Below are 25,965 nucleotides of genomic sequence, written 5' to 3' on the forward strand. Positions count from 1 at the left end.
ACTTACCCATCTCCTGTGGCTCCGCACATAGATGATCTGGTTGATCTTTAACAGGCCCGATTATCTCCACCTTTTGCCCTCACATACTTGGTGAAATCTTTGGATTCTCTTTACCTGATGCCATCTCTGGTCCCCTTTTAGCCCTCCTGAGTTTTCTCTTAAGTGTTATCTGATACCCTCTATATTCAAGGAACTTACTTGATCCCAGTTGCCTACAAGTTACATTCTTCCTTCAAGACCAGGGCCTCAATTACTCTTTAGATTTGCTACAGTATGGAAACAGATCCTTCGGCCTAACAAAGCCAGACCTAACCTCTGAAGAGTAACCCACCCAGACACATTTCCCTCTTGACTATTGCACCTAACACTATGGGCAATTTAGCATGGCCTGCACATCTTTGGAGTGTGGGAGGAAACTGGAGCACCTGGAAGAAACCCACGCAGACATGGGGAGAATGTGCAAACTCCACACGGACAGTCACCCAAGGCTGGAATCAAACCTGGGACCCTGGTGCTGTGAGGCAGCAGTGCTAACCACTGAGCCAGGATTCCCTACTCCTGCCAGTCTTACCTGTCATTCTAACAGGAACATGCTGACATTGCACCCTCATTAACTCACTTTTGAAAATCTCCCACTTGCCAGATGACCCTTTGTCTGCAAACAGCCTCTCCCAGTCAATTTGTGCAAGTTCCAGTCTAAAACCATTAAAGTTGGCCTGGTCCCAATTTAGAAATTTAATTTGTGGATCAGATCTATTCTTTTCCATAGTTATTTTAAAACTAATGCAATTATAATCCTGGTCCCAAAGTGCTCTCCTTCTAATATTCCTATCATTTACCCTATTTTATTTGCTCCTTCTCTAGTATTGCGGGCAGCACGGTGGCACAGTGGTTAGCACTGCTGCCTCACAGCGCCAGAGACCTGGGTTCAATTCCCGCCTCAGGCGACTGTGTGGAGTTTGCACATTCTCCCAGTGTCTGCGTGGGTTTCCTCCAGGTGCTCCTGTTTCCTCCCACAGTCCAAAGATGTGCAGGTCAGGTGAATTGGCCATGCTAAATTGCCCATAGTGTTAGGTATAGAGTAAATGTAGGGTTATGGGTGGGTGGCAGGTTGGTGTGGACTTGTTGGGCCGAAGGGCCTGTTTCCACACTAAGTAATCTAATCTAATCATCTACATACTGCATGAGAAATTCTTCCTGAACACATTTAACCAATTTCTCTTCGTCCAAGCCCTTAACACTTCGACAATCCCAGTCAATGTTAGGAAATGTAAAATCTCCTTTCAAACTAGTGGCATCTGCCAAGTAGGAGGACAGGAACAGCACATACATGGAAATAACCTCATCTGCAAGTTCCCCTCCAAGCGATTCACCATCCTGGCATGAAACAATACCATCATTCCTTCACTGTCAATGGAACTTTCTTCCTGACAGCACAATCAGTCTACCTACACAACACGGGTCACAGCAATCAAGGCAATGCTTACCATCACCTTCTCCCGAAGCAATTAATAATAGGTAGGACATCTTTCTGAGGAAAAATTGAGGAGACAGAACCTGTGATCCCTAGAAATTAGAAGAATGAAAGGTGATCTCAGAGAAATCTACATAATTCTTGAAGTCTCAACAGGGTGCATGCTGGAAGGGTGATTTCTCCTGGCTGTGGGTGGTGAACCCTCCCTCACTGTGGGAGCACAGTCCCAGACTAAGAGGCATATCATTTAGGACCAAGATAAGAGTTTCTTTACTCAGAGGGTGAGTGAATCTTTGAACTTCTCTACTTGAGGGCTCAAACATTGATTAAATCCAAGGCAGCAACAGATAGATTTTTCGATAACGATATATGGGATAGATAACGGAATAGTTCGGGAATATGGTATTGAAGTAGATGATCAGATATTATTTAGAATGGTGGCGCATATTTTAAATACTGAATGACCTCCTCCTCCTACTCCAATGTTCCCAGTGCAGCTCTTGTCAGGAGCGGTTGAGAATGAGATGAAATATGTGATGACCAAAAAAGAAAACTTGATTTAAAGTCAATTGAGCTGAAGCAAGACAGACACCAAAGGCCAAATGACAGGTGGTGATGTGTGGTGAATGTGAATGAATAACATAGCATGAGCTGAAACACTTTGCCATGTGGCAGAACTGTGTTTTACTCCACTTTTAGCTGTCTGCCATGCCAGTCTCCCATCTCCTGACCATGTTATACCCAGGTGGCACCAGAGTACTCACCGCTTCCAGCTGCTGCTTCTTCTGTATTATCAGCTCCAGCATGAGGTTTACATTCGGGAGATCCAGACTATCCTGATCTGTGATCAGCACATCCTGAATTGCCTGCCATCGGTGGCCATTCTAAAACAAAGTGGTTCAAAAATCACTATCAAGCCTGTATATGTCACCCTTCTACTACAACAAATAGGAGGATCTTCCATACCATCAGGTATTAATCATAAGAACACCAAGAATAGCAGTACCATTCAGCTCCTCAAGCCTGTTTGGCCTTTGGATAATGGCAATAGCTTGACCTCCACATTCCATTCCAACCCCAACTCTTGCTGATCAAAAATCTCTCTCAGTCTTGAATAACTTCAATAACTTCACTGCTCTTTGGTCTATGGAACACTCACAGACCAGTCTGACAAAAAAAAAACTTCTCCATATTGAACGGAAGTACACTTGTTTTTATTCTGAGTGATCCGACCACTTTTATTCTGCCCGAGATCTAGTTGCTATCACAAGTAGAAACAACCACCTGTCAAATCCCCTCAGGATCATCTCTGTTTCAATAGACATGCTGGTTGTGTCATTGGACTAGTAATCCAGAATCAGAGGTTCACATGCTGGGACATGGATTGAAGTCTCACCGTGGCAGAAAGTGAAATTTGAATTTAACAAGAATCTAGAATAAAACAATGGCCTAATGTAACCACTGCCCCAGTTTTCTTAAAAATCCAATTGATTCAATCATGGTTTAGTGAAGGAAAATCAGCTATCTTCACCTGATCACAGGTGACTGTCGATCCACAGCAATGTGGCAAACACCTAACTCGCTCCTTTGGGGAATTAGGGATGGATAACAAATGTTGACCAAACCAACAGGACCACATCCCATGAACAAATAAAAACCAAATTCTTCTGAACTCCAATGAGTCGAGCCCAGCCTGTTCAACTTTTCCTCTTAAGTCAAAACACCCTGACCCACTGCAGGAAACAGATGAGTGAACCTTCTTCAAATTATTTTGATGAAATTATATATTTTTTTTAAAAAATCAAACAGGTCTGTCGAGAGTACTCCTGATGTGGACTCACAAAGGCCTTCTATAGTTACAGAAGTTCCCTATTTTATATTTCCCTTTGCAATAAACCCTAACATGCCATGCACCTTCCTAAAAACTTGTTGTAAGCATGTACAATAAAGAACACATTTTTCTGTTCCTTTTCAGACAGATCAAAAGATGATAGTTTTTTGATCAGGGAAGGAATTGTTGAACCTTTAAAAACAAGTTACTGCAGCTCATTTGGAGCTGTGTTTACGCAGTTGCTTTGTTCAAGCAGTGTGGGAGGAGAGACAAGACACCATGATATGGGGTGGGTGCGCAAAGTGAGGTTTAGCCAGCAACAGATTGCTGACTCACTTGTACAATTGGGGCCAGTTCTGGATTCCAGAGGTCATTAGCCTGACTTCAGCTTGATGATTGGATCCTGGGCAGTTAGTGTGCGCGAATAACAAATGGACAGAAGGTCTCCAGACTGGAATGCACAGTCTGTTTGTATATCTGAGAAGTAACTTAAGCCTGGAAAGTTGCCAATTATTCTTTCCTGCTATTTTATATCAGCTGCTGCCTCTAACCAGTGACTGAACAATCAATCTGTAAATTCTTGTTCCTCAGCAAAGATCTGACAATCTGGAGACAAGCAGCACTGGCGAAGATGCATAGAAGATTTACAAGGATCATCCATCCTGAGAAAATGTTCAGAAAACAAAGACAAGAAGTTTACAGTATTAAGCAAGAAATAACTACAACTTCTAATAAAGATAATCCAATGGTCACAAGGACTTTGACCGCACACCAGCAACACTACCACCTTACCCAAAAACAAAAGCAGCAAAGTCAGAGGAACACCATAACCTGCATCACAATCTTGTTTACATCTTCCTGTGTTTTGGTGCAGCCATCCCCATTAACAATACACCTCACATGGACTGCAAATAATTTCTGCAACTGGTGACCAATGGTACAACCTTCCTAATTCCAAATAATTGTCAGCAGCTTCTAGTAACCTCTACCCACCAGCCTGGGGTCAGTCTTTCAATCCATTCTGCTAACATAACTCCACATGTTCAGAGCTTCCCCTGTGGCACTTGGCATGATAATGGCAATTTGTACTTACTGGATGTTCAAGTTTTAGTCGTTTTTCTTCAGATCTCTGCTTCTGTTTTAGGATTAGTTCGTTCACTATAAAAAGGAACAGGGAATAATTACCAAAGTTGCAACCAAGAACCGAAACAAACAAACCTGCTTGAAGTTCAATTGAAATTGGTGAAAATGTGTCGCACTCCTGGCTTGGAATAAATAAAATGCAACAAAACTCCTTTGCCCACACAGTTCTGGGACAGAATGGGGGCTACAGATTGTAGCTTCCTCTACTCTGTCCCCATCGAACACTCCCAGGACAAGTCCAACATAAGGTTAGATACAATAAAGCCCTAATCACACTAAAACTGTCCCATTAAATTTCCTTGTGTAGATACAGTACAGGATTAGATAGCATAATTCTCCCTTGCCGTTTTGTAGAAAAGCTCCAACAGGCACAGTATGTACTACATACCAAGCTAAGGGACAGGAGGGTAACCACAGCTTCCAATTTTAACCAAAGTCTTGGTTATTTATTCTACAACCAAATGCAATGTTAGAAGTGCAGGAAGTTAAGAAATTGGTGAGGTTGGTGCAGACAGCATGACTTCTCTGAACTTTAAATCCAAGTAATCTAAATCACTAAATATTTAAGTGCACTTGATTTCTTATAGGAGCAGTACTTTTCAAAATCCTTTGGCAGACACCAACCTTTGAACTGCGTGGGAACAGATCAGATTTATTGTACTTATCATTTTCTCTTGTAAAAAACCTTGAGAGATAAGATATACATGCATTTGGAAAGACAGGATTTGATTATGAATCGTCAGCATGGCTTTGTTAGATGCCTCACAAATTTGTTAGTGATTCTTTGATGAAGTGACCAGGAAGGTTGACGAGGGCAGGGCGGTAGACATGGTTTATATGGATTTCAGTACGGTCTTTGATAAGCTTCTAGATCGTAGGATGCTCTGGAAGGTTAGATCCAGAGGGAGCTGGCAAATTGGATATAAAATTAGTCTGATGGTAGGAAGCAGAGAATGAGAGGATGCTGGTTGGACTGGAAGTGTGTGACTAGTGGAGTGCCTTAGGAGGCACTGCTGGGCCCATTACTGTGTGTTATCTAGATCAATGATTTGGATGAGAATATATAAGGCATGACTCGTCAGTTTGCTGATGACACTAAAATAGGTGGTATTGTGGACAGTGAGGAAGCTTATCAGAAATTGCAGCAGGACCTTTATCAAGTGGGGAAGTGGGCCGAGAAATGGCAAATGGAGTTTAACATAGACAAGTGCGTGGTCTTGCATTTTGGAAGGTCAAATCATGGTGAATGGTAGGGCCTTAAGGAGTGTAGTGGAATAGAGGGACCTTTGGAGTTCAGGTGCACAGTTTTCTGAAAGTGAAGTCACACGTAGACAGGGGAAGGCTTTTGGCACACTGGCCTTCATCAGTCAGAACACTGAATACAGAAGTTGGGAAGTTATGATGCAGTTATACAGGACATTGGTGAGGCCGCACTTGCATAATTGTGTTCAGTTTTGGTCACCTTGTTATAGAAAAGATGTTAGTAAGCTGGAAAGAATGCAGAAGAAATTTACGAGCATGTTGCCAGGATTCAATGGTCTGAGTTATGGGAAGAAGGTTGGACAGGCTGGGAATTATCTTCTTTAGAGTGTAGGAGACTGAGGGGGTATCTTATAGAAGTGTATAAAATCATTAGAGGCATGGATAAGAGTGAATGCACTCAGTCTTTTATCCCAGGGTTAGGGAATTGAGGATTTAAAAGGCATCAGTCAGAGGAGAAAGAATAAAAGGGAACCAGAGGGACAGCTTTTTTTTAAACACAGAGTGGTACACATATGGAATGAGCTGCCAGTGGAAATGGTTGAGGCGGGTACATTAACAACATTTAAAAAGCATTCGGACAAGTACATGGATAGGAAAGGATTAAAAGGATATGGACCAAGTGCAGGGAAATGGGGCTCACGTGAACAGACATTTTTGGTTAGCATGGATCAGTTTGGGCCAAAGGACCTGTCTCCGTGCTGTAGGAATCTATGACTCAATTACCTGTTTGGGCATGAACCCAGAGCTAACTAACTGTTTCTTAGTGGCTAATGTATGGTGCTACCCAAAAGAAAATAAAAAATAAATTTTATCTAATAATGATCAAGACAATCACAGTATAATTGCAATATAGAGGCAGCAATTTATATCTATGCTAGATCTCTAGCAAAGCAATACTCCTCTTCCTAATTAACTGCAAAACAGTTGCAATAAATTCTAAACAGGTCCAAGCTAAGAAGTGAAGTTTCACCTAAACTCTGAAAAGGGTCCTTGTAGCACAGTGCTAGTGTCCCCACCGCAGAGTCAGAACCCTGGGTTCAAGTTTAACCTGCTCTATAATGTAATCTGTTATGACACCTTTGAGAAGGCTGATGAGAAAAGTCTTTAATTCCTGCAATATTTTCTAATTTCAGATAATATCCAATTTCCTTACCAAAGCCACAATTCCACCACACACATACACACTGGCAAGGCATTACAAGTCCAAACCACTCACTGTGTGGATAAGCTTTCCTTCAGCTTTTTTGGTTCCTTTAGGTAATCACCTTAAATTGATATCTTCTTGTTCAGGACCCAGACCCTTCCACCAGATTAAATCACTCTCCATCAAGTCTGCTCCGACCTCTTAAGATTTTGAACACCTCTGTTAAAATCTTCTCCGTCTTCTTGCTTCCAATAACCACCCCAGCTTCAGCAATTCAATCACGATTGAAACCTCTCAAATTCAGAATTCCTCCTATGAAACTTGTCTGCAAACTCTAATACTTTCTAATGTTTTCAAGTATTGTATTAGCTGTTTGCTTTTTTTAAAAACACTTTGTATAGCTATTTATAAAGCCCAGGATCCCATCTGCCTTATTAACCATTTTCTCAACTTTTCCCACAGCCCCTTTAGAATTATAACTAATATTTATAATTTTCAAGTCCTTCTACCAAAATATATTACTGACAACGTATTGTGCAATATTTCACTGAATGTCTTCTGAAACTCTGCATCACAACCACCTTACTGTCTGCAGCCTCAAAAAAAATGCAGAGTCTTACAGCATGGCCCAAATCATGTTGATCAAATTTCTTAAACTAGCCTTTTTTGCCTGTATTTGGACCATTCTGCTCAAAACCTTTCCAATCCATGTACCTGCCCAAATGTCTTTTAATGTTCTTCTGGTAGGTCATCCATTTATGCACCACAGTGTGCGTGGAAAAGTAACTTTCAGGTGCATTTTAAATCTTTCCCCTCTCACCTTAAACCAATGCCTGCCAGTTTCGGGCTCCCCTACCTTGGAGAAAAGACCTATTCATCTTATCTATGTCCCAAATAATTTTATAAAGCTCAATAAGGTCATCCCTCAGTTTCCTGTGCTCAAGGGGAAGAAGCCCCAGCTCATCCAGACTCTCCTTGCAACTAAACCCTCTAATCTCTGCAACATCCTTGTAATTATTTTTTGCACCCTTTCCAGTTTAATGTTCTATAAGCACAGCAGCCTGAATAATATTGGCAGTACTCCAATTTTGGCCTTACCAATGTCTTGTACATTGGTACAAGACATCACTTCCCAACTCCTGTACTCAAGTGTGCCAAATGACTTCACCACCCTGCCACTTTGAAAATAAAATGTGTACCTGAACCCCTAGATCTCGATCTGACAACACTCCCCAGGATCCTACCATTACTTGTGTAGATTCTGCCCTAGTTGGTCTTACCAATATGCACACCTCTCATTCGTCTAAATTAAAGTCGACCTGCCATTCCTCAGCCCACTGACTCGGTTGATCTTGATTTCAGCTGACCTTCTTCACTGTCCACTATGCCATCAATTTTGGTCATGATTTGGAGATGCCGGTGTTGGACTGGGGAGTACAAAGTTAAAAATCACACAACACCAGGTTATAGTCCAACAGGTTTAATTGGAAGCACACTAGCTTTCGGAGTGAAATACAAACAGCGTTTTAAAAAAAAACAACCACCTGATGATGGAGCGTCGCTCCGAAAACTAGTGCTTCCAATTAAACCTGTTGGACTATAACCTGGTGTTGTGAGATTTTTATCAATTTTGGTGTCATCCATAAACTTTCTAATCATACCTCCTACATACTCATCCAAATTGGTTATAAACAATGACAAACAACAGTGGACCCAGCACCAAGCCTTGCAGTGCACCGCTGATCGCAGGCTTCCAGTCTGAACAACAACCCTCTACCACCACCGTTTGTCGTCTATTGTCAAACCAATTTTATATTCAGCTGGTTGACTTTCCCTGGATCTCTTGTGATCTAATCTTATTAACCAGCCTACCTTGCAGAACCTTGCTGGAGGCCTTGCTAAAATCTGGATAGATAACATTTACTGCTTGCCTTTATCTGTCTTCTTGGTCACCTCTTCAAAAAAAAGGAGAAAGTGAGGACTGCAGATGCTGGAGTACCAGAATTGAAAAATGCGGTGCTGGAAAAACACAGCAGGCCAGGCAGCATCCGAGGAGCAGGAGAATCGACGTTTCGGGCATAAGCCCTTCTTCAGGAATCACCTCTTCAAAAAACCCAATTGCGATTCAGAGACTTGATTTCCCATGCACAAAGCCATGCAGACTATCCCTAATCATTCCTTGCCTTTCCAAATGCATGTAGATCCTGTTGCTCACAATCCGTTCCAAAAACTTTGTCATCATTGACATTAGGTTCACTGATCTGTAGGTCTCTGGCTTTTCCTTCCAGCATTTCCTAAATAACGGTATAACATTAGACACCCTCCAGAGAGTATTAATGATACAAATGCCTCAGCTTGGGGCCCCACAATTTCTTCTCTAGCTTTCCACAATTTCCTGATAGATAGGTAAACCTGATCGATTCCTGATCAATCTCTAGGTTTTGGCTCTTTTCTTGAAGGGCCACCGGCATATTGAGAAAGTTTTCTTGAATATAATTAAATTCCTCCCCATCCAAGCCCTTAACACGATTGCAGTCCCAGTTTGGAAGTTTAACACTCCCCCACTATTACAACCCTAATATTAGTTATAGAGTCATACAGCACAGAAAGACCTTTCAGTGCAACAAGTCCAAGCCGAACATAATCCCAAACTAAATTAGTCCCACCTGCCTGTATTTGGCCTATATCCCTCAACATTTCCGATTCATGTATTATCTAAATGTCTTTTAAACGTTGTAACAGTACCCACATCCACAACTTCCTCTGGAGGTTCATTCCACCCACTGTGCAAAACAAAATTGTTCCTCATGTCTTCTTTAAAATCCTTCTCCAGTCTTCCCCATCCTAGGAAAAAGACTCCTGCCATTCACCTTATCTATATCCTTCATTACTTTGTAAACCTCAACTTCCTACACTCCAGTCAAAAGAGTCTCAATCTATCCAGCCTCTCCTCATAACTCAAACCCTCCATTCCCAACAACATCCTAGTATGTCTCTTCTGAACCCCCTCCAGCTTAATAATATCCATACCCTTATAAATAGCTGTGATCACCCAACATATTTGCTCCTCAATTTCCCATTGACTGTTGGGGAGGGTGCCTTTAGCACAGTTAGATCAAAGTGATCACACCTTATTTATCAGTTCCATCCAGGAATATCCACGCTCAGTAATTCTATAGTGTTTTCCCTAAAAAAAAACACTCCCCCTCCTCTCTTGCCTGCCCTTCTATTCATCCTATAGCAACTCTACCCTAGCACTAACTTGCCTGTCCTGTCTTGTCACTCCTTCAGGTGTGTTTCTGTAACAGCTACGATATCCCAGTCCCATGTCCCTATCTATGCTAGGTTCACCTGCTTACCTGTCAGGTCTCTTGCATTGAAATAAAATCAGTTTAATTCATCAGTCTTCCCTTGTTCTTTGCTGTGCTATTGACTGCCTTATCTATTTAACTTGCTCCCTTCAATTCCCATAACACCCTCAACCTTCTCTCGTCTCATTCTGCTTCGGATCCCTCCCCACTGACAGACTAGTTTAAACTTTCTATCCTAGCTCTAGTAAATCTTCCCAAAATTAATGTTAGCCATTCTCAAATCCATACTAATTCTCAATTCATCCCCAATTTGTTCAATGATCAAATTTGTCTGATTATCATCTTCAAAATCTTTCCACTGCCAACAGGCCAGTGGTTGTTGGGTTTCATTGCAAATGGGGTCTAACAGCTCTTCTTTTTTTGAAAAGGATTTGAAGGTTATGGCTAGTGGGCATGTTATTTCCACTCTTTCTTACACTAGGACGCCTGGATGCATCTGATCTGATTGTAATGGTTTACTATCTTTAAGTTGAGTCAGCCTAAGACTTGGTTTAGGAAATTGAGAGATTGGACTGCAAATCCTTGTAGTTTATGGACAGAGGCTGCCCTGTGTGAATACACAGTCAATATCACCAACCTGACTCCCTCTAATTCAGGGGTCAGTGGACCAGAGTACATGTTGGACAAACAAGCTGCACCATCAGGACAATTTGTTCCAGTTCAGCTTAGAGAAGGTCAACTTCAGAATAGGATTTGTATGACTGTTAGTGTACAGGGTAAGGGAACCCAGCAGAGAAAGAAAAAAAAGAATGTTCAGAAGCTGTCCTTAAGAACAATGTATTTCCTATGTGCAAGGACAGAAACACAGACTGTCAGATGATAGGTGGGGGTTGAGGTGTAGACTATATAATGCAGGGGTAGTTAAACGGACATGAATAATTCAGGAATTGATCACATCCTTTGCAAACAGGATGAAGATTCCCATATGGTCTGCTGCCTACCTGGTGCCAAACTCAGGTACATCTCCCACTCATTTGAAAGGAAATTGGGAGGGGGAGGAGCAGAATCCAGTTACTCTGATCTGTTTTGGGACAAAAGAAAATGGAGGAAAAAGTAAGTAAGAGATGTTGTTCAGAAAACATCAGGAATCAAGAGCTAAATTAGAGCATTGGGCCTGGACAATAAATCACTCACCATCCTGATTTGGAACAAATCGCCATTCCTTCAATATCCTGAAAATCCTTTCCTAACAGCATTGTGGATGTCCCTACACCACACAAACTGCAGCAATTCAAGGCAGCACCTCACCACCATCTTCTCCAAGGCTATCATGTAGGAATGCACCAATCTGTCCTCTGCACTTGCACCAACATCCGATAAGTCCACAAACCAATAACTTACAGCACACAAAGAAATCACTTACTCATCACATCATGCTTGTCAAAAATCTAACCAAACCAATCCCATTTTTGAACTCTTGGTCCATAATCCTGAAAGCTAAATCAATAGGAAGAGAATATTTAAACACCGTTCAAATGTTGAGAGTTTCTGAATAAACCATCCTTTCAGGCACTGAGTTCCAGATTCTCACTGCACTATGGGTGAAGCAGTTTCTCGATTCTCCTCCTAGCTTTCTGTCTTTTACCTTAAAATCTGGAACCCATGGTCATCAGGTGCCCTTTCAAACTTTTCAACTCCAAGGAAAACAGCCCTGGCCTATCCAGCTTTCCTCAGCAGACTCTCCACCCAAGGACTTGGCCGACATTTTGCCTACTGTCATGATTTGACTCTTGAATTCACAGTCTATCAAACTTTGTCCAGCTTTACTCTCAATCAATTCAATGACCTATCTTTACGTTGCTTCTGGGGAAGAAAATTCCTGACTAAACAATATTAAAAACAAATTTTACAAGAGAAAAATTCTTACTCTTAAGCAATGCCCCCAGTTGTAGTCTTCCCATAAGAAAAAGTATCCTCTAGGTGTTTACTCCATTCAGTCCACCCAGGATGCAACAATGTTTAAATAAAATCACCTCTCATTGTGATGGGCAATGAAAGCTGGATTTGCGAATTGATGCTCACATGTTAAGAGGAAATGAAAAATTCTGCAAACAAATGTCAGAGAGTTCGGGTGATTATAGGTGAGCATGTGGTTGAAACGGAGGTGTGGGGAAGAGATATTTTAATAGCCTGAATACTGACACCACCTACTGCTCCTAATTGAATGGGCTTCACCTAAACTGGGCTGAGACCAAGGTTGTGGTAAAAGAGAGAGTGGTTGGAGGAGTTTAATGGGCTGGTGAAGGAGTTAAGAGAAGATGTGGAAGCGTTAATACTAAATAGGAACGTAAATAAAATATTTCAAAAACAAAAATGCTTTTGCACAGAACTATAGATTCAGGGGTAAACATGGAAAATGGGTGAAATAAGAAATGACAGTTATTACTACAAGCTGTCGAGTATCGCCAAAATAAGTGCTCATTATACAAACTAGGGTAAAAGGAATTGAGGGACAAATTCATCTTGGTGATTCTAACATGATAACTATAACGCAGAAATGGCTGCAAAACACTCAAAAAGAGGAAATGAGTAAATTAGGTTTAAATTCCTACAGGAAGTCTTGGGAAATTAAGTAAAATAGATTGTATAAACTTAGATATCAAGGAAATGAAAAGAGTTAGCAGATGCATGGCTCTAAAACTAGTTAAGTGACGAGGTACAGCCAACAGTGCTTAACTGGTGTTGTTTGGATGGGGAGGCGTGCAGTGGAAATCCCCAGGAATCAGTGCTGGAACTCTTGCTTTCCCTTCATAAGGACCTAGACCTTTAGAAGACTGCACACAATTCTGATCGTCCTTCCATAAGGAGGATACTGTTAAGCGTGAGTGGGTACAGGAAAGGTTTACATGGATGTTGCCAGGACTGGAGGGTTTGAGTTTTTGGGAGATGCTGAATAGACTGGGGCTTCTTTTCCTGGAGTGTCAAAAGTTGAAGGGTGACCTTAGAGAGGCTTCTAAAATCATAGGGGTACTTAGGGTGAATAGCCAAGGTCTTTTTCCCAGGATAAGGGAGTCCAAAACTAGAGGGCAGAGGTTTAACATGAGTGGGGTAAGATTTATAAAGGAACTAACACTTTCACAGAGAGGATAGTGTGTGCATGAAAAAAAGATGCCAGAGGAAGTGGTGGAGGCTGGTACAATTACAATATTTAAAAGGCATCTGGATAGATGTATGAATATCAAGGATTAAGAGGGATATGGGCCATATGCTGGCAAATGGGACTAGGACTAGATCAGATTAGGATGTCTGGTCAGTGCAGACAAGTTGGACTAAAATGTCTGTTTCCATACTGTTTAACTATAATTCTACAGTGAGCAAAGTACAAGTTCTAAATATGAAACTCTGAAACACTGAATTTAGCAGAATGTGCAGAATTTCAAAAAGTCATTTACAAATTGGTAGAGCGGGTGAAACGATGGCAGACAGATTTCAAAGTGGAAGGATGAGGTGATTCAGTTTAGTAGGAAGTACACAGAGACAGTTCAAAATAAAGAATACAATTTTAAATGGGGTATAGGAGCAGACGAACTCGAGTACATAAGTTATTGAAAGGGGCAAGACAGGTTGAAAGATCATGAAGTATGTCGTAACCTAATGTATTAATAAAGTTCTGAAGTACGAAAGCAAGGTTACATTGAACATGCCTCTTCCACTTCAATCCCTCTTCAATTAAAAGGATCCATCCAGAGGTAAGGAAAACTAACATGAGAATTTAAAACAGAGTTAAAAAATAGAAAAGGATTTAATATTGTGGTGGAAGCTGCAGTTGTGAAATTGGAGATTGTAGGGGTTAAAAAAGCCTATCATAAAGACAGTAATTTTAATGAGAAATCTGAAGACGAAAGTAGGAAGGTTATGCTTTAGTTATACAGGGCACTGATGAGACTTCATCTTGAGAATGGTATTCATCTCCCCCTTGAAGCAAGCATTGGAGACAGGTCAGAGAAAATTTATCAAACTAATGCCTGAAATGAGCAAGTCGCCTTACAATTCTTACTTGTCTTACAGCTAGACTAGTTATCTGGAGTTCAGAAGAACAAGGAGTGACTTAATCAAAACATCCTCAGATCTTGCCAGGATGATTTGAGAGAACATTTGCCCTCATTGAGGAATTAAGAACTACGGGTCATTATTTAAGGTGGAAATAGATAAATTGTCAAGCAAGAGAATGCAAGGTGACCAGGGTATGCGGATTTGAAGTTGCAATCAGATCAGCCATGCTTGTATTTTGTAGAATTGGAGCTAAATGATCAAAACATTTGTGAATTTCGCATGCATTCAGAAGAGTTTTCTAGAAAACTACAGAACAAGTCATACTGTACAAAAGAAGTACTTTGACCAATTGCCTTTACTGATAAAAATGCCTCATAATCTGTGTACACGAATCCCATTTTTCAGCTCTTGATCCACGGACTTAAATGTTATGAAATTTCAAAGTGCTCATCCACACTGCCTTCCCACAAGATTCCCAACAACCTCTGAGTGAAAAGGATTCACCCCCCCATTACAGTCTTCACTCAGATTGGCCTTCAGCTTTCTTCATAGTTAAGATGTTCTATCCCAGGAAACATGCTGGTAAGCATATCACGTGGAGAAGGGCAGTGGGAAACCAGAGGATTGGGAAGCATAAAAAGACCAGAGGGCCAAAAAAGAAAGGAGGGAGAAGATTAAATGAGAGTAAGCTAGCCAGTAATACAAAGGAAGACTGTAAAAGTTTCTTTAGATGTATTAAGGGCAAACGAGAGGCAAAAGTTGACATTGGACGACTGGAAAGTGACTTTGGAGAGATAGTAGTGAGGAACAAGGAAATGGCAGAGGAAAAGAATAATTACTTTTCATCAGTCTTCACCATAATATCCCAAAATTTCAAGATAGTGAGGAGGCAGAGCTGAGTATGGTGGCCATCCCCAAGGAGAAGATGTTACAAAATCTGAATGCTCTCAAGGTAAATAAATCACCTGGACCAGATGGACTACACCCCAGACTTCTAAAGGAGATAGTGGAGACGTTAGCAGTGATCTTTCAAGAATTGCCAGAGTCAAGGAAAGTCCCAAAGGACTGGAAAACCACTAATGTGACACCCCTGTTTGAAAAGGGAGTAAGGCAAAAGATGGAAAATTACAGACTGATTAGCCTAACCCTCGGTTATGGGTAAGATTCTGAAGTCCATTGTGAAGGATGAGACTTCTGAATATTTGGAGGTCTATGGTAAAATAGGGTAAAGTCAGCATGGTTTCATCTAGGGGAGGTCATGCCTGACAAATCTTCTAGAATGTTTTGAGGAAATAACGAGCAGGTTAGACCAAGGAGAGTCAATGGATGTTATCTATTCAGCCTTCAAGCAGGCCTTTAACAAGCTGCCACACAGGAGGCTGCTGAATGAGACAATGACACCATGGTGTTCGATGCAAAGTGCTAGCACGGATAGAAGGGTGGCTGTCTGGCAGAAAGTGGTGAGAAAGAGGTCTTTCTCAGGATGGCAGCCAGTGACAAGTGTGTTCCACAAGGCTCAGTGTTAGGAATACAACTTTTCACATTCACAGTCTAGATGAAAGAACTGAGGGCTTTCTGGCTATGTTTGCAGATCATACATAGATAGATAGAGGGACAGGTAGTAATAAGAGGGTACAGAAGCATTTGAACAGGTTAAGAGAGTGGGCAAAAAAGTGGCAGATAGAATACAACATGGGAAAGTGAACTCATGCACTTTGGTAGGAAGAATAGAGGCATCTAGGAGAAAGCGAGGACTGCAGATGCTGGAAATCAGACCTGAAACATGTGTTGCTGGAAAAGCGCAGGTCAGGCAGCATCCAAAGAGCAGGAGAATCGTCCGAATGCCCAAAACGTTGATTCTCCTGCTCCTTGGATTGCTGCCTGACCTGCTGCGCTTTTCCAGCAACACATTTTTCAGAATAGAGGCATCGACTACTTTCAAACTGGGGAGAAAATTCAAAGGTCTGAAGTGCAAAGTGCATGCCTCACAAGCCTTATTGAGTTATTTGAGGATGTGACAAAACACACTGATGAAGGTAGAGCAATCGATGTGGTGCACATGGATTTTAGCAAGGTCTTTGATAAGATTCCCCACAGTAGACTCATTCGGAGAATAAGGAGGCATGGGATATAGGGGAGTTTGTCTGCCTGGATACAGAGTTAGCTGTACCATAGAAGACAAACAGTGGTAGTAGACTGAAAGTATTCAACATGGAGCTCGGTCACCAGTGATGTTCCAGAGAAATCGGTTCTGAAACCTCTCCTCTTTGGTTTTTATAAATAACTTGGATCAAGAAGTAGAAGGGTGAGTAAGTGTGTTTGCCAATGACACAAATATTGGAGGAGTTGTGGATAGTGTGGAGGGCTGTTGTAGGTTGCAACGGGACATTGACAGGATGCAGAACTGGGCTGATGGAGTTCAACCTGGAAAAGTGTGAAATGATTCACTTTGGAAGGGAGATCCCTGTACTGCCTGCCGGTTCCCTTTCCTACCCCCGACTGTAACCCATCTACCTTCTTCACATGGCTGTAGAGTAACTACCTCCCTGTAGCTCCTCTCCATAATCCCCTCTGCCTCCTGAATGATCTGAAGTTCATCCAGCTCCAGTTCCCTAACAGTTCTCGAGGAGCTGGAGTTGGGTGCACTTCCTGTAAATGAAATGTCTTATGAAGAAAGGTTGATACAGCTAGGGCTTTTCTCATTGGAGAAAAGAAGGAGGAGAGGTGATTTCATAAACGTGTAGATGATAAGTGGCATAGATAAACATGGAGGAGGAAATAGCTATCACAAGGGGACAATTTTAAGGTGACTGGAAGAAGGTTCAGGGGAGATGTCAGAGGTTGACATCCAAGTGACTCTTGGATAGGCACATGAAACATACTGAAATGAAGGGTATTCAGGTTAGTTTGATTTTAGAGTCGGATCCAACTTCTTGATCCAAGTTATTTTATAAAGAGTTGGCACAACATCAAAGGCCAAAAGAACCTGTACTGTTCTGTGTTCTATGAATACGTTAATTTAATAGAAAACATGTTTATGCCATGTCCAGACCAGGAGTGCTGGCTTAGGAATCAGAGTGGGAGAAAATATAAGCTTTCAGTTGTGAGAGTATCCATACAAGCAAACTTCAAAACATCCAGGAAAAAGTACTGGAACAAATCTATTGAGTGGAATTTAAAGATTTGAAAGAGGGTGGCCTTCCCAGATTTCCAATACTGTTGGGAAGCAGATCAAAAGTTTGTTCTGCCATTTTAGGGTTTCCCTAAACAGCTTTCTATGTTTAGGGAGCCTTGGCTTCTTTTGCCCTTTTGTGAAATACCTTTCTGCTTTATAATTAAAGAAAATCTACTGTTGGGTGTTCATGTTTCATTCTTTAAAAAAATGTATCTATTAAGCCAGATTTCATTCTGGTCGCACATTAGCTGAAATTATAATTTCGATGCAGTAAACCTCAGCAAGTTGAGACAGATCCAGTATATGTTGAATTGAGAAAATGACTACAATGACAGATATTCACAAAGAACGTCATTGTGATAAGAAACTAGTTTACATTCATGAGACAAAAAAACTTGTGTAATTAGAGAGATTGGAGACAACAAAATTATCAGATAAAAGTACACAAATAACCTAGATCGTGGCAAATTATAAGGACAGTGTGAATACAAGATGACAATGCAGATAGCAAGAACTAAGAAAGGGAATGTGAACAACACTATCAAAAGCATTAAACATTTTACAGAATTATATGAGAAAAAAGAGCATGGTTAAGAACAATGTACATTCCTGAAAAGCTGACAACAGTGCAATTATCAACAGTGTTGAAACAGGATCAGAAATCATGACGTTAAAGCACACAGTTGCTTGCTCTTAACGAACTCAAGGACATAGTAGTGCAGTATGATTGAGCATGTGGGGCTACGTTCTGCCCTGTACCTTGGCTATGGTGTTAGCTTGGCTGATCACATTGGAAGGAAATATTGTAAGCAGTGTGGTTAGAGATAGAAAACAACATTGACAGATTACAATCTGACAAAAAAACCTGAGGAGCAGACGGAATCCTGTTTTGATCTCCACAGACACTTTGTTCAGCATTCCCAGCACATTTGATTTTTATTATTAGAAGATGTGAATAGGGAAAATTGGAAAATGATTTCAATCTATGCGAGCGAGATCCTTTGATCCTTAAAAAGAATAGGAGAAGAAATGTTTGCATTTGTGAAAAGTTACAAACATTAGATGTTCAAAATGACTTGAGGAGATCCCAGTACACAGACTGAATTTAAGAATGGGAACAGAAAATGATCAAAAACTGCTAACAAAATGCTGGCCTTTATATGCAGGACAGGATTACATGGAGTAGAAGTCATGCATCAGATATACAAAGCCCAGAGCACATGAGTGTAGACCATTCAGCTAACCGAGCATGCTGCACAACTAGATCATGACTGATCTTAACTGCCTCAAACCCACCTTCCCGGCCACTGCACATATCGCATGATGCGAAGAGACCATCTTGGTATTAAACATATTCAATGGAGAAATGGCTCACTTTAAATTAAAATGGTTGGCCACTTATCCTGATGGTGGCCCTATGTCCCCCAGCCAAGACAGGGGGTGGAGCGATGACACAGAATCCTTGTATGTCCAACCCCTTCACAATCTTGTGCATTTCAAAGTGATCATGCCTCAACCTTCTGAACTCCAAAGGAAAAAATCCAAGTCCAATTCACTCAGTTCCCATTGGGTGGCAACTCCCCTCATCATCGGCACCAGACGGGTGACCAACTGTATTACCTGAAATGCAAGTCTGTCCTTCCAAACATATGGAGACTAAAACTGTAGTCTTCTAGGCATAGCCTCACCCAGTCCATATGTAGCAAGATTTTCTTCCTGTACTTCAATACCTTTGTAATAAAGGCCATCATGACAATATCTCACAAATTGCTTACTGTACCCAAGTGCTAATCTTTGAGATCCTTACATAAAGCATACCCAGTTCTGGGCAGAGTCAAGTTTTATTACTTGCAAAAAACTGCTTTCCAGTTGTTACAGTAAATAACTTCACTGAGGGAGGTGATGGACTATTATTATTATTATAACTAGATCATTAATCAGAGACCCAGGGTCACTTTCTGGGAACATGAGTTCAAATCCTTCCCTATAATGGAAACTGAATTCCATGAAAACCTGGCATTAAGAGTATAACGCTGACGATGAAGACATTGTCAGTTGCACGGAAACAGACCCTTCGATCGAACTTGTCCATGCTGACCAGATATCCCAACATAATCTAGTCCCATTTGCCAGCACTTGGCCCATATTCCTCTAAAAGAAAGTGAGGACTGCAGATGCTGGAGATCAGAGCTGAAAATGTGTTGTTGGAAAAGCACAGCAGGTCGGGCAGCATCCAAGGAGCAGCAGAATCGATGTTTCGGGCATGAACCCTTCTTCAGGAAGGGCTCATGCCCAAAATGTCGATTCTTCTGCGCCTTGGATGCTGTGCTTTTCCAGCAACATATCCCTCTAAACTCTTCCTATTCATATACCCATCCTGATGCTTTTTAAATGTTGCAATTGTATCAGCCTCTACCACTTCCTCTGGCAACTCATTCCATACACATACCTCCCTTTTATATCTTTCCCCTCACCCTAAACTTATACCCTCTAGTTCTGGACTCCCCCCACCCCAGGGAAAAGATTTTGTCTTTTTATCCTCTGCATGCCGCTCATTTTATAAAACTCTATAAGGTGTCAGCATCTAACACCCAAGCAACAGCAAACAGCCCAAGCCTATTCAGCCTCTCCCAATAGCTCAAATCCTCCAACCCTGGCAACATCCTTGTAAATCTTTTCTGAACTCTTTCAAGTTTCACAACATCTTTCCGATAGGGAGGAGACCAGAATTGCATGCAATATTTTAGAGGGAGCCTAACCAGGGAGTACAGCCGCAACGTGACCTCCCAACTCCTGTACTCAATACTCTGACCAATAGAAGAAAGCATACCAAACATCTTCACTATCCTATCTACCTGGGACTCCACTTTCAAGGTGCTATGAACCTGCACTCCAAGGTCTCTTTGTTCAGCAACACCCCCTAGGAACTTACCATTAAGTGTATAAGTCCTGCTTGAATTTGCTTTTCAAAATGCAGCACCTCACATTTATCTAAATTAAACTCCATCTGCCACTCCTCAGCCCACTGATCAAGATTCCATTGTATTCTGAGACAAACTTCTTCACTGTCGACTACACCTCCAATTGAAAGGAAACTGCCATGTGACTACATGTGACTCTAGACCAACAGCAACGTAGTTACTCTTAAAAGAAAATTACTGGAGAAATTCAAATCTTTAGAACACTCGATCCAAAAAGTTAACTCTAATTTCTCTTCACATACCTGTTGAGTTTCTCTTGCAATTTGTTTGAGTTTCTGATTTCTAGCATCTGCAGTACTTTTTTTGGTTATTTTTACCTGCTGTCTGGCTAATTAGGGATGAGCAATAAATGCTAGCTGAGTCAGTTAGCAAGAGTGAACAAAAACATACTTGCTCAAGTGAAATGCCACCTGCCATTTTGTTGCTCATTCTCCAAAACAGTCTATATCTTTCATAGATTATTTTCAGTCACGTATATCTAATTAGATTGTAAATAGTCAAAACCCCCAGTGCTGATCCTTGCACAATTCCACTACTGACAGCCTCCAAGTTGAGAATCCATCATTTACAGGTATCTCTTAGCTTTTTATCAATCAATCAATCTTTATTCACAACAATAGCATCAGAACTTATTTAACAGCACCTTATGATTGCCTCCAAAAATTCAGGTGCACATCTACTCGTCATACTTTATCTACTAACTTCTTACATATCAAAGAAAGCTCTAAGTTTATCAAACAAAATTTCATTTTGGCAAAACCATGCTAACTGTCTAATGAGACTAAACACTGTCCATATTAAAACCATTAAGCCTTTATAAACATAGATCCCAACACTCTTTCAATGACTGTTGTCAGGCTATCTGGTCTGCAGTTCCTCATGTTTTTCTCAGTTCCATCCTTGAATATCTATTACCTTTACAGATAGGAGGGAATTTCTGAAAATAATAATCAGTGCATCATTTCTCATCATGTTTCAAAAGAATAGAATGTTGCAGGTATCAAAATTTGGGGAGTGGTCAATTTAAATCTTTTCTGCTTTCCCTGTCAGCTCTCTTTTGTTGATTACCTTATTTTCCTCATTCTCTTCAGCCACCAGCTTACCCTTTATTTATCGCATGCAAATTGTGCCATCTACTGGCAAAGATAAAAATTTTTCTTCTGCCGATTCCTCATTCTCCAAACGTGTCTCACATCAGATTTTAAGAACCATTTGTTCAGGCTACTCTTTTTCTTTTTATATATTTGAAGAACCTCTGACAATCTGCTTTCATGTTCCAAACTACTTTGCTGTTATTCTATTACGTACTTTTCCAGACTAAATCCCAATCTTCACTTACTGTAACCTTTGCAACATAGAATTGAACTAAAGGAAAAGAATTAAGCCCAGCTTCCTTCGTAAATCCAAATGGGTCTTTCTTGCTGAGTATTTGCTTTGCAAGAGAGTATGTCTTGTTGAACATTTTGCATTCTTCTTTTAAAATGGTTCCCAGTGTTTACTTAACTTTTTAGTCTATTGTTCCCAACAGCCAGTTCTCCCCTCATACCTAATCAATTGGTTTTAAGTTGAAGGTTCTTGTCTGTAATTCAAGTATGTCAATTTCAACCTCACTTCAACTGTACTACGATCCCTACTCCTGAAATCTTTCACTACAAACAGCCTGCCTCATTACACTAGGATTAAAATAATTTAACCGTTCATTGGCTCCACAAGGCTTTGCCCACAAAACTACCCTGCAGAGTACTTTTCCCAATTTGATTCTTCCAGATTCAGTCCATCATAATAATTCTACAATTTTTGAAAAAGAAAAGGGTACCACCAGTGCATCACAGAGCCAACATATTGTATACTATTATGGCCCAAAATATAATCGTCACTAAGAGATCTTTAAACTATTCACCCCAGTGGTTTTGGAATCTTGCTATCTCCCAACTTTCATCATCACAAAACCACGCTGAAGAGAGCTAAATCCTTGATTTTACATAATTCTTTCATGGGATGTTGCATCATTGGCAAATCCAGGATTTGTTGCCCATCCCTAATTACCCTTGAATTAATAAGCTTCCACCCTAAAAATATTCAATGACCTATCTTCTAAGGTAGAGCTCCAAAGTTGAAGAAGCTACTGAGAATAAAACAATCATCCCTAAATTTAGATCAGTGCCCCTAGTTCTGGACTGACACATAACAGGGAATATCATTTCCACATACCAATTTAGTAATTCTGTGAACCACCTCCAGTGCAATCACATCTTTTCTTTAAGAAGGAGACCAAAACTATACACAGTATTTGTGATGTAGTCTCACCAATGCCTTGCATAACTGAAGGCAATACTGAATTTAGTATTGTGCAATAAGGCAGATTTGATCAGGGAGCTTATGATGAATGAACTCTTTGAAGGCAGTGATTATAATATGACAATCATCCTGCAATATGAGGAGAGGGAGAAATTAGAATCAGAGGTTACAGTATTACAGCTGAATACAGAGAACCTCAATTATCTGAACGAGATGGGCGGGCACTGTTTCGTTCAGATAATTGATTACTCAGTTAATTGATTCAAAGCCTCTCCTCTGGGGCTTGGAGTTTTTGGAAGTTTCCTTTTTCTTCACTCTGCCAGCCTTGCTCCCCCTCTCTGTCTCAGGGTTTGTTTCTGAGCAGAGACACACACTTGTGTGTAAGGGACTTGCAGCATTACTGAAGCTCCCCGCGGTTCCCCATCAGTTCAATGGGACTGACAGAGAGCACGTGCTCAATCAGCTCCCCATTCAGGAGAGTAGGCAGCAGCACACCACACACGAAACCCATTCACTACCAACCCCGCCACCGATCTCCCACCCCTGATCTCCTTCAGAGAATCCGATTTTATCTGTAAAGACAACGACAGAGGCATGAGGGAGGAGTGGAGTGGGTAGAATTGACTGGGAAGGAACCTAGCAAGACAGACAATGGAACTGCAATGGCAGGAATTTCTGGGAATAATTCAGGTAACACAACAAAGATTCATCCTGAGGGAAAAAGAAGGTGCAGGGAGGATGAGGCAACCATGGCTGATTAGAGAAGTCAGGGACAGCATAAAACCAAAAGAAAAAGCATATAATGTCGAGAAGGGTAGTGGATTGGGAGCCTACAAAGACCAACAGAGGGCATCAAAAAAAAAGGACACAGAAGATTAAATGAGGGTGAGCTAGCCAGTAATATAAAAGAACAGTGACAATTTCTTCAAATACAGTAAGGGCAAAAGAGAAACAAAGTGGACACTGGAAAATGATGCTGGAGTAATGTGGCACAAGGAAATGGCTGAGGAACTGAACAATTATTTCACGTCAGTCTTCACGGTGGAAGATACATGTATTATCCCAAAACTTCAAGTGTGTAAGGGGGCAGATCTGAGTGTGGTGGCAATCACCAAGACGGTGCTACAAAAACTGAATGGACTCAAGGTAAATAAATCACCTGGACCAGATGGACCACACCCCAGACTTCTAAAGGAGATAGCTGCAAAGATACGAGTTAGCGGTGATCTTTCAGGAATCACTAGAATCAGAGAGAGTCCCAGAGAACTGGAAAACCACTAATCTGACATCTGTTCAAAAAGGGAGTAAGGCAAAAGACAGAAAATTACAGCCCAATTTGCCGAAACTCAGTTGTGGGTAAGATCTTGGAATCCATCATGAAGGATGAGATTTCCGAAAACTTGGACATGTATGGTAAAATGTGGCAAAGTTAGCATGGTTTCATCAAGGGGAATGTCATGCCTGACAAATCTGCCACAATTCTTTGTGGAAGTATTGAGCATGATAGCCAAAATCATTATCTACCTGGACTCCAAGAAAGCCTTTGACAAGGTGCTGCACAGCAGGTTGCTCAGTAAAACAAGGGCCCTTGGTGTTAGAGGATAGAAGCTTGGTGCTAGCATAGATAGAAGATTGGCTTTTTGGCAAAAAGCAGAGGGTGGAGATAAAAGGGTTTTTCTCAGGATGGCAGCCGGAGACAAGTGGTGTTTCGCAAGGCTCAACGTTGGGTCCATAATTTTTCATTTTATATGTTAACGATCTACATGAAGCAACTGAGAACACTCTGGCTAGGTTTGCAAACAATACAAAAAAAAGAAAGAGGGACAGGTGGCATTGAGGAGGTGGATGGGCTGCAGAAGGATTTGGGTAGGTTAGGAGAATGGGCAAAGGAGTGGCAGATGGAATACAATGTGGGAAGTGTGAGGTCATGTAGTAGTTTGATAGGAAGAAAAGAGGCATGGACTATTTTCTAAATGGGGAAGAAATGCAGATGTCTGAAGTGCAAAGAGACTTGGGAGTTCTAGTCCAGATTCTCTCAAGGTACAGTTTGAGTCAGTAATTAGGAAGGCAATTGCAATGATGACACTTATTTTGAAAGAACATGAATATAAAAGCAGCAAAGTATCTCTGACGCTGTATAAGGCTCTGGTCCGACAACATTTGGAGTATTGTGTGCAGTCTTGGGCCCATTATCTCAGGAAGGACATACTGGCTCTGGAGCGTGTTCACAGGAGGTTTACGGAAATGATCCCAGGAATGAAAAGCTAAACAGTTGAGGAATGTTTACGAACTCTGGGTCTACACTCAATGGGGTTTAAAAGGATGAGGGGAGGATCTGATCTAAACTTACGGAATCCTGAACGACCTGGACATGGTCAATGTTGGGAAGTTGTTTCCATTGGTAGAAGAGACTAGGATTCGAAGGCACAGCCTTAGAGTATAGGGAAGACCTTTTAGAGTGGAAATAAGAAGAAACTTTTTCAGCTAGAGAGTAGTGAATCTGTGGAATTCATTGCCACAGTAGGCTGTGGAGGCCAGGTCATTGAGAATATTTAAGACTGAGATACATAGGTTCAGAGTATCAAGGGGATCGGGGGGGGGGGGGGGGGGGGTGCGGTCACAGGGAGAAAGTGGGAGAGTGGTTGAGAAATTTTTCAGCCATGATTGAATGGCAGAGCAGACTCGATGGGCAAAATGGCCTAATTTCTGCCCTTCGGTCCTATGTTTAATTGGACCAAATGATCTGCTTCCATGTCGAATGATCCCTTGATTCTACAATAAGATTCCTACTTTTATGTTTGCCTGCTTGAATAGTTCCTGTAGCTTTATATTAACTATTCCCTAGGACTTGCATGCCTCAGAACTTTGCCATCGTTCTCCATTAACCAATACTCTGCTTTTTCTTCCTGCCAAACGAACCTCACATCTTTGACATGCCATCTGTCAGATTTTTGATGATTTACTCAGCTATCTCTATCCTCCAGGAACCTCACGTCATGTTGACATCATACTTTCCCAACAATCTTGGTGTAATTTACACATTCTGCCACCATGACTTTACTCCCCTCATCGAACTCATTTACATGAAGCATAAACCCTAAGGTAACAGTGGTAGCAACTGCTGGAGTCACGGAGAACCATAAGGCTGCACACATTAGAAAGAGTTTAAATGAGAGGGTCACTGCCCATCAGGTGAGAGGCAAAATTGAAAAGGTGTGACCTTCATGGTGACCTGAGCTATATGGGAATTAAACCAAAATTATTGGAGTCATTCTAAATCGCAAACCAACCA

At 41.2% G+C, this 25,965-nt stretch overlaps 1 protein-coding gene across 2 annotated transcripts in view; it reads right to left on the minus strand.

The window, feature by feature from the left end:
* cop1 (COP1 E3 ubiquitin ligase) overlaps positions 1–25,965 on the minus strand; it is a 147,243-nt gene that overhangs the window by 109,865 nt on the left and 11,413 nt on the right. For both annotated transcript variants that reach the window (XM_072573383.1, XM_072573382.1), the window contains exons 4-5: positions 4,399–4,463; positions 2,239–2,358 (exon numbers count right to left, since the gene is read on the minus strand). In XM_072573383.1, coding sequence (XP_072429484.1) covers positions 2,239–2,358; positions 4,399–4,463 — 185 coding nt within the window. The remainder of the gene's footprint in view (positions 1–2,238; positions 2,359–4,398; positions 4,464–25,965) is intronic.

This window comes from Chiloscyllium punctatum, chromosome 7 (genome assembly GCF_047496795.1).
Source record: "Chiloscyllium punctatum isolate Juve2018m chromosome 7, sChiPun1.3, whole genome shotgun sequence".
Classification (NCBI taxonomy): Eukaryota; Metazoa; Chordata; class Chondrichthyes; order Orectolobiformes; family Hemiscylliidae; genus Chiloscyllium; species Chiloscyllium punctatum.